This window comes from Chinchilla lanigera, unplaced genomic scaffold (genome assembly GCF_000276665.1).
Source record: "Chinchilla lanigera isolate Chin_1 unplaced genomic scaffold, ChiLan1.0 scaffold00132, whole genome shotgun sequence".
Taxonomy (NCBI): domain Eukaryota; kingdom Metazoa; phylum Chordata; class Mammalia; order Rodentia; family Chinchillidae; genus Chinchilla; species Chinchilla lanigera.
In genome coordinates, this window is record NW_004955533.1 from 2,930,266 (window position 1) to 2,944,312 (window position 14,047).

The following is a 14,047-nucleotide window of genomic DNA, read 5'->3' on the forward strand; positions in this document are numbered from 1 at the left end:
CTGTTGTTCTATAAAGTGCATTTTAGCCTTATAATTTACCTACACCTTTTTTCTACTTTAAGACTTACATTCCAGATTATAGAAAAAATTAACATCTCTTTTGGAAAAACTTGTTTAAAATATTTGATTTTTAAGATTTCAGGAATTTAATCACCCTTAATCCTTTGAGGAAAAACCCTACTATTAATTTTGGTATAGATTCTGTAGATGTTGTTTCACATTGAAATGAAATCCAAGCAGATATAAAATTGTAAGTAAAGCAGCCAAAGTTATTCTACACTAAGTTCTTGTTTATTAATTCAATATATATTTAAGTTCCTTTGCACACTGTAGTAAGTGTTACCTGAATTTTTATTTCCATTTCAAGCTTTTGGCCTGGGGAATATAGCTCAGTGGCACAAGCATCTGCCTGGTAAACACAAGGACCTGAGTTGAATTCCTGGTACCAGAGAGAGACAGAGAGGGAGAGAGAGAGAGGGAGAGAGAGAGGGAGAGAGAAACAAGTGTTTACCCACTCAGAAATAAGAATAATGTCAGATTTTATTAGCTCGAGTCCTACCTTACAGGATGTTTTTCCTAAGACAGCTATAAGCTAGTCATAAATGTCTACAGCACCCGGGGCACTTTAGTTTTGCAAATTATTAATGGTGTTCATAGAAGATCAGGTGTGATTTCCTCGGGCTAAGCTCCTTTCACTGCACTTCAAAGTCAGCGTCTTTGACTCCCGCCGCTACACTGCTAGCCTTACCGTACTGGGGAAAATGGGCACTGGATCAGAAAACTTTGTCGCTGAGTCCTGGAGACTCAGCTCAGCATTCAGGTGACCCATTTCTAGCCTCTTCCTCACGTCCTTGTGGTTCCTGAAGCAACCAAGTACTTTCCTCTCTTTGGAATCCGTCATCCTGTCCTCCCTACCTGGAGTTCTGTCGTCACGCTCCGTGTCTTCCCTCCTTGGGGACCCCGGCAGATGCTGGCTTCCACAGCACGTCCGCACCACGCATCTGCATGCTGCCATGGCTGCTCCCTCACCCAGGGAGCGGATGTTGTTCCGTCCTCCCAACTTTCACCACACCCTCTTTGTGCTTGTGAAGTGTCGGATCATTTACATTCCCCGTGTCCCCCACGCCTTCCCCGCTAGGCAGCATCTAGTTCCTTAAACCTACCAAGTCTGTGCTCTGTGCCTGGGACGCGACACACGCTCGAGTCATGTGTGTCAGTGGATGCCCGATGTTCACCGTGGGCGGGTCCCACCAGGCCAGTCGCTTTCCGTCACTTTCTAAGTCTGAGAAGAGGACCAAGCTCACCAATGTCATACTTTTAGAGCCAGGTCAGGCTAAGTCATTAGAATCATGAAAGTTCATCGTTCCTTTAAGAATATACATTTCTTTCCTTGTCACTTTGTTCCACAAAACTGTTTGAATCCTTTAACATATAAAAGGAGACTTTCATAATTTGTTTTTGATAATAAGAAAAGAGGTGACATTTTAAAAGTCTTCTGCCAGACTCCTTGACCGGAGGGTTAGGGCATTCTTGGAATCATCTTTTCAGCCCCACCCTAGCCCCAGGCAAGATAAGGCTACATGGCAGGGGTTTGCTAAGGTTCTGCCTGAGTAGTCCCAGGTCGCTGATCTGATCTACATGCCCAAAGAGAGCCCACCCGCCTGCCAGGGTGGACCACTTGCTCTTACAGCTCTCACCTTTCCCTTCAGCGTGTTACGTAGCACACGGAGAACATTTTTCCTAGCATAGGAAGAACATGTAGAGATAAATAATATTTTCTGGGCTTTTTTCCTATCTTAAGAAAAACAATTTAGTTTTCTGTAACTTTCGGTAAAAGTGTAACAAACTGCTTATTACTGAAAAGAATAAATTCATCACTACTTCCTAAAAAAAACCAGACGCCTTCGATCTTCAGTTATTCTCTGACTCAACTTCAGACGCGTACGAGTTTAAACATACCAACTTACCATGTAAGTAGATCGCTTTACAGCTTTAGACAAATGACTTCAGCTGTCCAGTCTCACGCAGTGCTAAGCACTATGTCTTCACTGGTGTCATTCACATGCATTGGTGTAAACGAGGAGTGGAGCAAACTGAATTTGCAGGATCCAATGGTGGCCTCCCTCTCCAAGCACCCAGCGTCCTTGTCCGCCTAGTTCACTCCTTCGGGACAGTGCTCCCGCAGATGCCCCCCTCACCCCCAAGGCCAGGTGCTGACCGGCGCCACTCCTTTGCTGCTCTTCCTGTTTCTGGAACACCTGGATTAATTTTAGGCTTCTCCTCCCACGACCTCTTGGTACCATGAGAGACTCAGTCTCCCAAAGCCCTGGATTCATCCCTGGTCCTAAGACAGCAGGCAGCGTTTGTCACTGGAAGATGCTTACTGCTCATTATTCCAGGGAAAATAACAAAAAGAACAGATACACCACAAAAGTTTCAAACCTTCCTGACCCCTAATGCTCTTGGTACTTTTAAGATACAAGCACCATTGGAATTTTCCCTTCAATGAATAAAAAATAATGGAATGATAAGTTTTCTGTCATCACCACTGGCCCTCCAGATGCATCTCATGAAGGGACCCCAGTGCAGAGGGTGTTGTCCTGGGCCAACCGTCTCGGACCTCCAGCAGGTGCAAGTGCACCTTCCCTCAGCACCCTGCGCTGGTGCTGAGTGAGCACAGGTTCGGCAGGTTAAGGCCACCTCCACCGTGACATCACAGAGCCTTAGGCACAAGTGCAGGAGCAGCGGACCTCTGCGGTCCTCCACGTAGCGTCTCACTGGGCTGGAATCAGGGACCCTGGAGTCAGTGTGCTGCCAGGCCCACTCAGGGCCAAATGCCTCATCTTTTGGACTCCTTGGCTGTCGCTGGGGCTGCCCGTTGCTGGTACCGGCTGCCCTCTTCCTCCTGAGGTCTTTCCTGCAGCTCCCTCAAGGGCTGGTGGGGATCCTGCGCAGGCTGTGCCTCCCTCTGTTTTCCTTCCTCTGACTTTAGCTTCTGCTTCCAGCTAAAGAAACTTCTCTCTTGTGCTTATGAAAATTCGAGCAATTAGATCGGGTGACACCAGCCTCTGTCTCGAGTCTGTGACCTTGCTGGCATCCGCGCCCCACAGTGTGACCTTCCGGGGGCGGTGATCCTGATGCTCAGGTCCCACTTTCCCAGACTCACAAGTGACCTCCAGCTACATCTTCACATCCTTTGTGCCGTAGCCGGAGTGGCTCCTGGACCTCAGCAGCTTGTCCGGAGCTCAGGCCACCTTGGTGTGGGGAGTCACCCCTGTGAGGGGGACAGCCTTGCTCCGAGCTGTGTGTGGGCTCTGCCTCTCCGCGGTCCACCGGGAGGTGTCCGCTCCGCCTCCCACCGCCTCTCCTTCAGCTTCCTGCCTGGAGTGAGATCGCGGGGCACACAGACGATGGAGGCTCAGAGTAAGACAGTGGTAAGCGCTGCCTTCGCAGGGAGAGCCGTAGGCCGCGGTCTGGTGTAGAAGTGCGGGGAGACTACAGAGGGGACGGAGCCAGCTCTGCAGGCAGAGTGGAGCGGATGAAGGGGAGGGTGTGACCTGGCTGCAGGGAATGGCTAGGGCAGGAGAGCCCGGGAAGGGCTGCAGCTGTTGGGAGAGGGAGCCGCACTTAGCGCTCAGATGTTCCACTGCGGACCGGAAGACAGACCGCTGGCACTGTCAGCAAAGGTGGGACGCTCTGTTTAGCACAGAATTAAACATTATTTGAACTTCAATTCCATTGTGCAAAGAGACTTTATTTTAAATATAGTCCTCAGAAAACAAACATCTGCACTTCAATTTGTTCAGTAAGGATTCATACCTATAATATAAAATTTCAGCTTGAAAAAGCCCTCACTTACTTTGTCTCATCTCCTAAGTGAGAATTTTCCAGTCAAGAAAATAAAATCTCCAAGTCACATTTAAATCTCCAGGATGACAGTTTCCAATAAAACAAAGCCCTGGGTTTGACAGATGGAGGGCTCCTCCCAGAACGTGGGGCAGGGTTACAGGACACCGCTCTGTCCCGCGTTAGGCGTGAGAGCTGGATTTGCGGGCGTGCTGGCTTCCCCATGCTGTGTGCTCTCTCCCCGTAGGTGGACGCCCACGGAAATATTCTCCTGACATCGCTGGAGGTCCACAATGAGATGAATGAGGTTGCGGGCGGCGTTGGTGACACCAGGAATTCAGCAATATCCTTTGACAACTCAGGAATCCAGTACAGGAAACAGAGCATGCCCAGGGAAGGGCGGTACATGGGAGACAGAAGCATCCCGCACAAGAAGACCCACCTACGGAGGAGGTCTTCGCAGCTCAAAATTAAGATCCCTGATCTCACCGATGTGAATGCCATAGACAGATGGTCCCGGATCGTGTTTCCATTCACTTTTTCTCTTTTCAACTTAGTTTACTGGCTGTACTATGTTAATTGAGTGACTGTACTTGATTTTTCAAAGACTTCATTTAACACTGAGTGAATATTACCCTGCCTGTCAAGTTTTTATACTTGTACACACGGACACACATGCAGACACACACATATATACATACGCAATTGTATATATATGTGAACTTTCTCAGCATATATATAAAATACACGTGTATATGAGGATGTATGTGTATATGTTTATACACACAGGTGTGAGCACCCATGTGTATGTCTATATATACACATACATATAAACATTTTGCAGCTATGGACAATTTAACACAGGATGCATATTAAAGAACGTCATAGTTTTTCTTTTTTAATTGAAAGGGACAAGTATCATCTAAATATTATGCCTTGAGAATGAGGACGTGAAACACAATATCATCCCAAAAGTGTGTCTTTTATTATCATAAGTTAGATGTTTTAGTTGAAAACTCAGAAAGACATTCTTAGTTAATTTTCAGAAGCTCATACAGTGGTATTGCTAGTTTAATGCAAGTCACACACTTCAGACCCTCCTTTTCGGTTTACTGAGCAAAGGCTTGTTGGCTTTCCTGGTGATGGGTTTTGTTCTCATCAGGTATACTTTCTCTGCGGTGGTTTAGCGGATGAAGTGTTTACCTGTTGTCTTAAACGTAGATAGATCCCACACTGATGCCGGAACGTCCATCTTTTGAAAACCCATCGGGAGCGAACGGCATCCCCTTGTAAGTTCTCTAACATCCAGTGTGTGTAGGGTTTTTCTGATCACTTGGAGTGGATCCAGCTTCACTCATGTGGGAACACAGTGGCATGTCTTGATAATGACAGTTCAATCACCGAAAATGTGCTCTACACCTCGTCCAGATTTCTAGGCCTGATATCATACAGAAAGCATAGACGTCTCAGGTTCTTTGTTACTCTAAGGTAAAACCATCTAGGATGATTTCCCCCTTGCAGTTATGTTATCAGTCATTCTTACGACATTGTATGTTAATATAAACTATATTTGCATAGTATGCATACATATGTATATTTACCAAGATTTTGTTTCTTATGCTTGCTATCATGGCAGCATGCAATGTCATATTTTTCATTATGTGATGTAACTACTTTCTGTTATCTAGAAATTAAGATTGAAGCTAAAACACTTCTACTGTTCGCTTTCAGAAACTAAGAAACATCCTCATGCCTTTATTTTGTATGTGACATATCTCATAAGCACATCCAATTACTCCTAGGCCAACTAGGAATCTGCAGGAACACAACCAGTACATACCACGCATCACCCCACGACCCGTGACCGTTCTCTGAGGCCAAGGAGGGCAACCTGACAACAAACGCAGTCACTTTCGGTTCCTTCTGATCCACAGCCTCATCAGTATTTGGACTTTTTAAAGCTCGTAGAAACAAGACAAGGTGCACCGGTTTCATAGACGCAACCTTAACTTACTATTTAGATGAGATCTTTCTAAAGAAAAAAAAAGATGATATATTTTTTGTAAACAATATTTCTATCACAGGCATCCATAAACTGGTATGGCTACAGCTGTGCAGACAGGTGTCACAGTGAAGTTAAGCATTCGGAGGACAAGATATAAAGCAAAATACGCATGAAAGAACTGCTAAATTAATACTTCATTAGAAAATGCCACATATGCCTCACCCTGTCTGTTCTGTCCCAAACGAATGGCCACGGTCTGGTCCAGTAATCAAATGCCCGGCACTGCCGTCTCCAGGTACAGACAGGCACCCCCTCTCTGAGGATGTGTGTGGTATGAACTGTCACTGGGAGCTGGCCATGACTTGCTTTTGCTTTTGTGGCCATAGCAACCCTTCATTTGTGGGAGTCTGTGACAGATCAAAACCCACCATCAGATAAAACATAGCCCACAAAAATCTCATGCTAGTCAGTTATTGATTTTAATGCCCTTTTCCCTCCTTCATTCCTATCTTTCTTCAATGTCTTCTGCCAACTGCTGCCCTCTGAGTTTATTTTCTCTGGAGGTGTGCCAAGGATTTCTTGTTCTTTGGCATTTCTCTGGCAGTTTTTTTCATGGGAAATAATGGGGGGGATTCTAAAAGTTAAACAGTTTGGGGATAAACCTTGTAAGTGGCCTTATCATTGTTAATATGTTAAAGAGAAAAGAGACATTTGTGAAGACTTTATCCCTTTCAATGCTTCAGGTATCTTTTTCTGTATCCAGTAATTCAAGGTGTGAGCTCCTCGTCAGAAGAGGGACCCCCAAATGCCAACAAACATGGAAAAATGCAGCTAACGGTCACTTTAAGTGTATAATTTATGCTATTTAGAACTGTGACATTCATTTTTTCCTGGGAGAAACATGATTCAAAACTTTTTTGATGCATAGTTGAGGTACCCAAATGTGGAAGGCGGAGACCTCATGGGGCTCAGAAGAGTAACAGTTACTTCCCGAGATTTTCTGGATATAAATTTGCATGGTATAGTCATAATAGCTTTTGAGCTTTTTATATGCATTTGGCACCAAGACTGGGGATCCACAACTTTGTAGACACTGCGATGAAGTTAGCATAATAGCTATACTATAAATAGTGTTTGTTACCACACACACACACACACACACACACACACACACACATATATTCTGTAAAAAAAAAGAAAAACAACTTTTTAAGATCCTTGGGTATGTGTTTGCTTTACTCCATTTCAGAAGAAAATTACTTTTCTTCTAATAAAATTATTTTATAGCTTCTCCATTTTTAAAAGTTGTGAGAAGTATTGAGAAGAGAACTCTGGCTGTGCTAACAGAAGTGACCTCAGTGTGATTCTGTTGTTACAGTGACCTCTCATACCCCACACAGTTACCTAAGCCAGTGCGTGGGCCATGGTGGGAGATTCGGGACCCAGACTCTGACGTTAATTGGAGGTGGCTGTTACCCATGCCAAGACCTCTGGAGGAAGGACAACAAAATTTACTTTGGGATCTAATGAGGTTTTTTTTTTTCCACAACTGAAAGTAACAAACCATTCATTTCTCAGCAGTCCTGTCTTTCCAGAGTGCTTCACAAGGGCTCAGAATGTACAGAGGAGGCTTGTGAGGACAGTCTGTGATTGCTCATCCTCAGATACGCCTGAGGCAACTCAGGAGCTCCCTGCACAGAGTCCTACGGAGAAAGACGAATCAGACTCGAGTCATCTCTAACAGGAGCGTCAGCCCTGTTCACCAACCGCAGAACTGTGGAGGGGTTTCACTGTCCATACCACGAGAAATTCACTTCTCCCCAGTCTGAAATGAACTAGAAAGTAGGTCACAATAATATTCCTACTGGGATTTAAAGTGACCTGTTCTTCTGTAGTAACACGAGCTGTTAGTGCCACCATGGGAACCTTGACATTGGGGTCCCTCCCATCGAAGGCACTTCCCTCCTGTCCAAACTCAGAATTAACATCATCGTCACCAAGGAGATCATCTAGAGGTGACACTGTACACATAGGGCCTGGCTGTGGGGACAGACACGTTGCAGCATAGATGTTCACGTTTAGCTTCTACTAGATAATCCATTGGTGTTTGTCCCAACAACAGTGTTTTCTAGAAAGAGATGTGTCTAACTTCAAATCTCCTGGCTTGAAAGTACAAACCATTCCATGACTTCTATTTTAACCTTCTGCCTGAAAATCAGTTCATATTTCTGACCATTTTATGTAAGCAAAAATTGAGAAATTGGTGAAATCTTTTGTCACTCCTGGAAGGGACTCAGGCTTTCTTCTCACCGTGAGCCTCCATCAGAGTAACATTGAAACTTGGGGCAAAGAGCTGCCCAGGTGGATCAAAATTTCCCAGGACACTAGCTAGTGTGCCTTGGATTGATTACCTCTTTTACTGCATTGAAAGGTGCCATGTTTTCCTGAAATACTAAATTCCCAACACCTGGGTAAACTGCAACCTCCCAGAGAGTGGCTCACAAACTACCCTAAACCGCGCCTCTCCCGAGGGACAACCCTGGAGCCCGTTCTGTCATCCTTGTGTCATTTTCCTACTTCACAAGTCAGTGAGTGTTCAAGGTAAGTACAGGATCACTCTACTAGGGATAGACGATTGCTGTCAAGATCAGTTCCCATGTTGACTTCATTTCACTGTAAAGATAAATTTAAACCCAGTTTTGCTTAAGCACATTGATGTAATTTTTTGGTATTATTTGACATGAAAAACAAAACAGCAAAATTGAGTGATAGATACAATATGAAACTTGTTGATGAATGAATTCAAATTTATTAAAAAAGGACTAACTGACTTAAATGTAAAGACTGTTTTTTTTCTTCCTTGGTTGTCTTGTTGAAATGGTGTGGTTATTTTAATCCCAGTCATTTTTAATTGCACGTGCATTTGGGTTATGCTGAAAGTAAAAGAAATAAACCCAAAGTCGACTGCTTAAGAGACCAACTGAACCATCATGTTTAAAAAAAAAAATCACAATTTATTCTGAACTCCAGGAATCAACTAGACACACTGCACTCTAACTTGTATTGGTGATTAAATGAGTGTTTTAAGTTAGAAATGGTTTTATATTGAAGGCTGGGGACTCAGTACCTTTGGCCAAGGTGGTATAGGTCTTTCTTTGGTATTTTGAGGCAATTTCCCTGGTGCTTTCCAGCAAGAAAGTAAGAAGCAATGCTTTGAAATGAATAAATGACTGATCTGCGGGCACCTCACCCAGTCAGAACTCAGTGGAAATATAACATCTGGAGGCTCCCAGGCTGCTAGAGCATCTGCTAACACGTTAAGAAAAACCTCAGAGTGGTTTTAAATCTCACAAAATGGAGGTGTTTAATAGCAGGTTTACCTCCAAATGTATGGACTCTACGCAAAACAATGTAAATTCTTCTGTAATTCATTGCAGGTCCTGCCCCTCCATTGTACAGATTCATCTTTGCATTCTCCTCTGACACTCTGCCTCGGATATGTTTCGTACTGATTCTGTATTGATGGCTAGATTCCACTGGGGGAAACACTTCTCACTACCTCACTGTGCTAAATACTGTCTGTCCTAGGTAATGACTTTAGATGACCAATAGCTGCCAAAGAGAGAGTTTGGGAATTCTGAGCAAAGGTCTGAAAGTTTCTTGTAGAAAGCATCCTACTTTTGGCAGCTGGAAGAGGGCCTCACTGAATGTGGGGTCCAGTTATCCTCAGAGAGCCCCTCCAGACTGCCCACTCCCATGATGCACAGCTGCTATGGCCCACATTCATATTTGGCTCCAGTTTATAATTCTTTTTCTAACTTCCTTTTTACTAGCTTCTAAGGGATAGGGATTTTCAGCTGTCCCTGGGTGAGAACGTTATTCTTCAGAGAAAACTGCATCATTGATGCTTTGATACACTTTTAAGGTAAGGCCTTGAGTCCCACATTGGATGAGCCATCAGTGTTACTGAATGGGGTACTCGTACTGTCACCTGGACTCAAACCCTGTGACCATGGCTTCTTTAGATAAACAGGTTCAATCAGAATCCATCAGCAAGCAATGTAGAGAATGCTTATTTGTAAAATGTAATTCCCTGGGGGTAAGGTATGGCCCTGTAGTAGCACCCATATGCTGGACTCTGGGTTCAGTCTTCAGCATAAAAAAGCAATGAAATAGAACAGAACACAACAGAACAAAACAAAAATACAAAATAACTTGAAACAGAAAATTAATTAGTTAGGCCCCATAGGCGGGTGACTGTGAAACCCCACCTACACAGCACAACTCACTTCCCTTTCAGCAGGGTTGGGTACTTCTCCCCACCCTGCTTTTCTTTTTCATCTTAGCGCATAGTTGCACATATTTATGGGGGACAGGGTGCTATTTCAGTTCTTGCATTCTGTGTGTACTGCTCAAATCAGGGCGATTGGCATTGTCATATCTTTATCATTTCTGAATATTTGGAGCCCTCACAGTCCTCCCTTCAGGGAGTCATGAAATATGTAACAGGTTAGTTTTAATTACAGTCACCCTGCTGTGCTGCGGAGAACCGGAACCTACTCCTCCTGCCTCCTTTGAGATCAACTTTTTAGGTTCCACATATGAAAGCAAAAGAACATGTGGGATTGTCTTTGTGTCTGGCTTATTTCACTTAACAAAATATCCTCCAGTTCCACCCATTTTACCTCAGATGAGAGCATTTCATTCCCTGATTGATGAATACTACACCACTGTGTGTGTATAGACCACATTTTCTTTGTCCATTCTCCCATGGGTGGGCACCCAGGAAGGTTCCACATCTTGTCTATTAGAAACAGTGCTGTGGTCAGCACCACTCCCCACGGCTGGGGTGAGCATCCCCCCGGCTGCCCCGTCCTCCACCCACAGCTGCCATGGCACACATTCCCGTTGTTTTTAATTGCATTTCTCTTTCTCCTTTTCCATCCCCTATCTTCGGTTAGCTATAACTACCCTTTTACATTATCAGGTTTAAAAAGTTTGCAGTCAGCCAGACAACCTAAAATTATATGTCAGTGTTGAATATTATGCTTATGGATACAACCTGAAAGTGAAAAACTGCGAGCAGCTTACATTACTAAGCGGCAACCTGTAAGCACAGTGGAAGGTGTAGTATTTTGTCTAAGTGTGTACAGATAGTTGTCGGGACAAGAGGGTAACGAACGCAGAAATGCTATAATTTCTCCAGCTAGAACGTAGGCTAGCGGATGGCATGGGAGAAAAGCTCAGCCAGTCAGGGTCGCTGTGTCGACGAGGAACATTCGGCACTCCGACTTCAGTTCGGTCTGCAGGATTTTACTTATAAATTAATTCCAAGGATTGAAAACTAATGAGCAACTTCGATATTACTAACATTACATAAACGTTACTCAAAGAAGAACTAAACAGTTTGCCTGGGTTTCTTTTCCATCTTTAGAAGTCCAGGCTGCTTGAAGGACAAAATTTCTAATATTCAAGTCAGTTACTTACTTCTCCCTACATCCTTTCATTTGAACATGACATGTACGTTTGTGTGAAGATTTTCCTAGGTTTAACTCCTCCCCTTCACCTTCACTACTTGCTCTGTTTTTCCATTCTTTTTCCTTAAAGGGGAAGGAATTATATGCTTCCTTACCATACACTGAACCTTGTCCACCAACTCAGTCATTAAACTGACTCTTAGGAATCTTTTCCACTGGCAGTGATGAAGATTTCTCCATGGTTCTGACTTAGAACCTGTACACGTTCAGACTGGCTACTTGTGGATCTGCTGCAAAACTTTCCTCCTATTCTTTCATTCCATTTGATTTCTGGAGTCGTTCTACCCTCTTTTCCCCCCTTGCTGTGTCTTCGCATTTTATCCTGCACTTCACCTGAGCTCACATCCAGTTGACGTCCCAGGGAAGGTGTATATGGCTGAAGTGCTTCAAGTTTGTGCATTTCTGAATGGTCATCCTGGTCTTTACGTTGAACTGATAGCCGAGTATTGACTTAAGGACTGAAAATTAGTTTCCCTGAAATGCTGATATCACCATACTATTGTGATTTATCCTGTAGTGGTGGAAGTGATAACAAGTGTGATATCAGATGATCATTTTTACTGATAGGTGATTCACCCCCAGCTCCTCACTCCCCCTTCTGCCCCAGCAAGAACCCTGATTTAAGGGAAGGTTTATGATATCTTTCTGATATTTCACGTGGTACATGGAGTGTGAGTCTTTCTTTATTATGGTGTTAGATCTTGGGTGAAGACCTCCCTCTAAAGGTCTGTATCTCTTAGCTCTAAACATTGTTCTGTTATAGAAGGACATTGTTCTATTAAAGAAAATCTCCTCCATTTTCTCTCGTATGTTCCTACTTGACAGAGTTTGCAGTTAATGGTTTGATCCTTGTCATAGTCTGTTTCCTGTTGCTGAACAGAATACCCCAGGCACGTAGACTAAAAAATAAATGAGGTTTGTTGTGTTTTAGGAGTCTGGAGGCCAGAAAATCCAAGCAGTCACATCTGGGGGTCCTTCCACTGATGACACAAAAAACAGGAGAAAGAGGCACAAATGAAAGACAGAAAAGTGAGGAGAATTCCTGGAGTAGCTAATTCATTCTCAGGAGAAAAGCAATTGATCTCTTCACAAAGAATCTACCTAGGACTCAAACACCTCCTACTAGACCTCACCTCTCAATACCGATCTTCTGAGGACTTGAGCAGATCCAAGTACAGCAATTCTTGACAGGTCATCTTTCCATCCTAGTCTAGGTTTGTTTTGATTTATCTATCAACTACGTGTTCTAGGAGATTTATTTTACCTTTTAACAATTCTGTTGCATTTTCTGAAAAGCATTTTTGAGCTATAGAAAATATACAAAAACTACATACATGTAAAGTGCATAATTTAATAAGAATTGCCTCAGAAACCATCTTCATCCACCCCAAAACGTTTACCAGTGCCACTTTCTAACATCTGCAATCACTGCATTCCCATCTCCAGGCAGAAACTCATGACCTTTCAACAACAGGTAAGTGGAAGATTAGTTTGAATTCTCTACAGTTTTATATAAATGAAACCAAACATCGTGCTGTTTCTGTCTCTACTCTCATCACAGTTTAAAGTTCATCCCTGTTGCTGTATGTACTGAAGTTAACTATATCTTACATCTGAATAGTGTTCTCTGTGGGGATGTACCCCAGTAGTGTATCCACTCATCCTTTGACAGATATCTGAACTGCTTCCACTTTAATTCTCATCTATAAAGCTAACCTGAATACTTATGTAGAAGTCTTTTCATGAACCTATACTTTCATTTTTCTTCGGTAAATATTTAAGTGTAGATTTTATGGTAATTTTTGTTGAAACTACCGAATAATTTCCCAAAATGTTTTCACCATTGTACATTTCACCAGGCATGCGTAAAATTCCAGTTCTTCTATAACCTAGCACTATCCACTCCAAATAAAGTCAGCCACTTTATTTTTAATTATTTTAACTCTTTCTATTTTTAATTTTCATTGTTTTGTTAACTAATGATGTTGAGCATGTTTCCTTGTGTTTCCCATCGGTCTGTCTTTGTTAAAAAAAGGTTCCTTTAAATCTATTTCCCAGTAGATTTGCTTTCCAATTGTGTCCCGAAAGTAGTTTCTTACATATTTTGGATACAAATTCTTTACCAGAAATATGCTTTGTAAGTGTTTTTCCCCCCTGGCCTGTGACTTGTCTTTTCATTTTCTTAATCATGTTCCCAAGAACACAAGTTTCTAATTTTGATGAAGTTTAATTTATCCATTTTTTTCTTTTATGAGTCATGAATTCTGCATTATATCTAAGAAATGTTTGTTTCAAAAAGGTCACAAATACTTTTTCTTATGTTTCTTCTAGAAGCTTTTCATAGTACATTTAGACTTATGATACAGACTAAGCTGTTGTTTGCATATGGTGTGAGAGACAAAAGAAGTTCATTTTCTACATATGCATATTAAATCACTCTAGCATCATTTGTTTAAAAAATCCTTTCCCCACTGAATAGCGTTCACATCCTTGCTGGAAATCAATTGTTCGTGTATACACACACACACACACACACACACACACACACACACACAAGCCTGTATATTCTTCATTCCATTCCATTTGGCTGTGTTGCGCTCAATACCTCAGTGTTTTGATTGCTGTAGTTTTATATAATAATACTTCAAGTCACGTAGTG

General features: G+C 42.8%; 1 protein-coding gene across 1 annotated transcript in view; it reads left to right on the top strand.

The window, feature by feature from the left end:
- Positions 1-8,687, top strand: part of Gabrb3 (gamma-aminobutyric acid (GABA) A receptor, beta 3) — a 59,516-nt gene extending 50,829 nt beyond the window's left edge. Inside the window, exon 6 of the mRNA XM_005410413.2 lies at positions 4,094-8,687. Coding sequence (XP_005410470.1) covers positions 4,094-4,429 — 336 coding nt within the window. The 3' untranslated portion in view covers positions 4,430-8,687. The remainder of the gene's footprint in view (positions 1-4,093) is intronic.
- Positions 8,688-14,047: the final 5,360 nt, after the last annotated feature.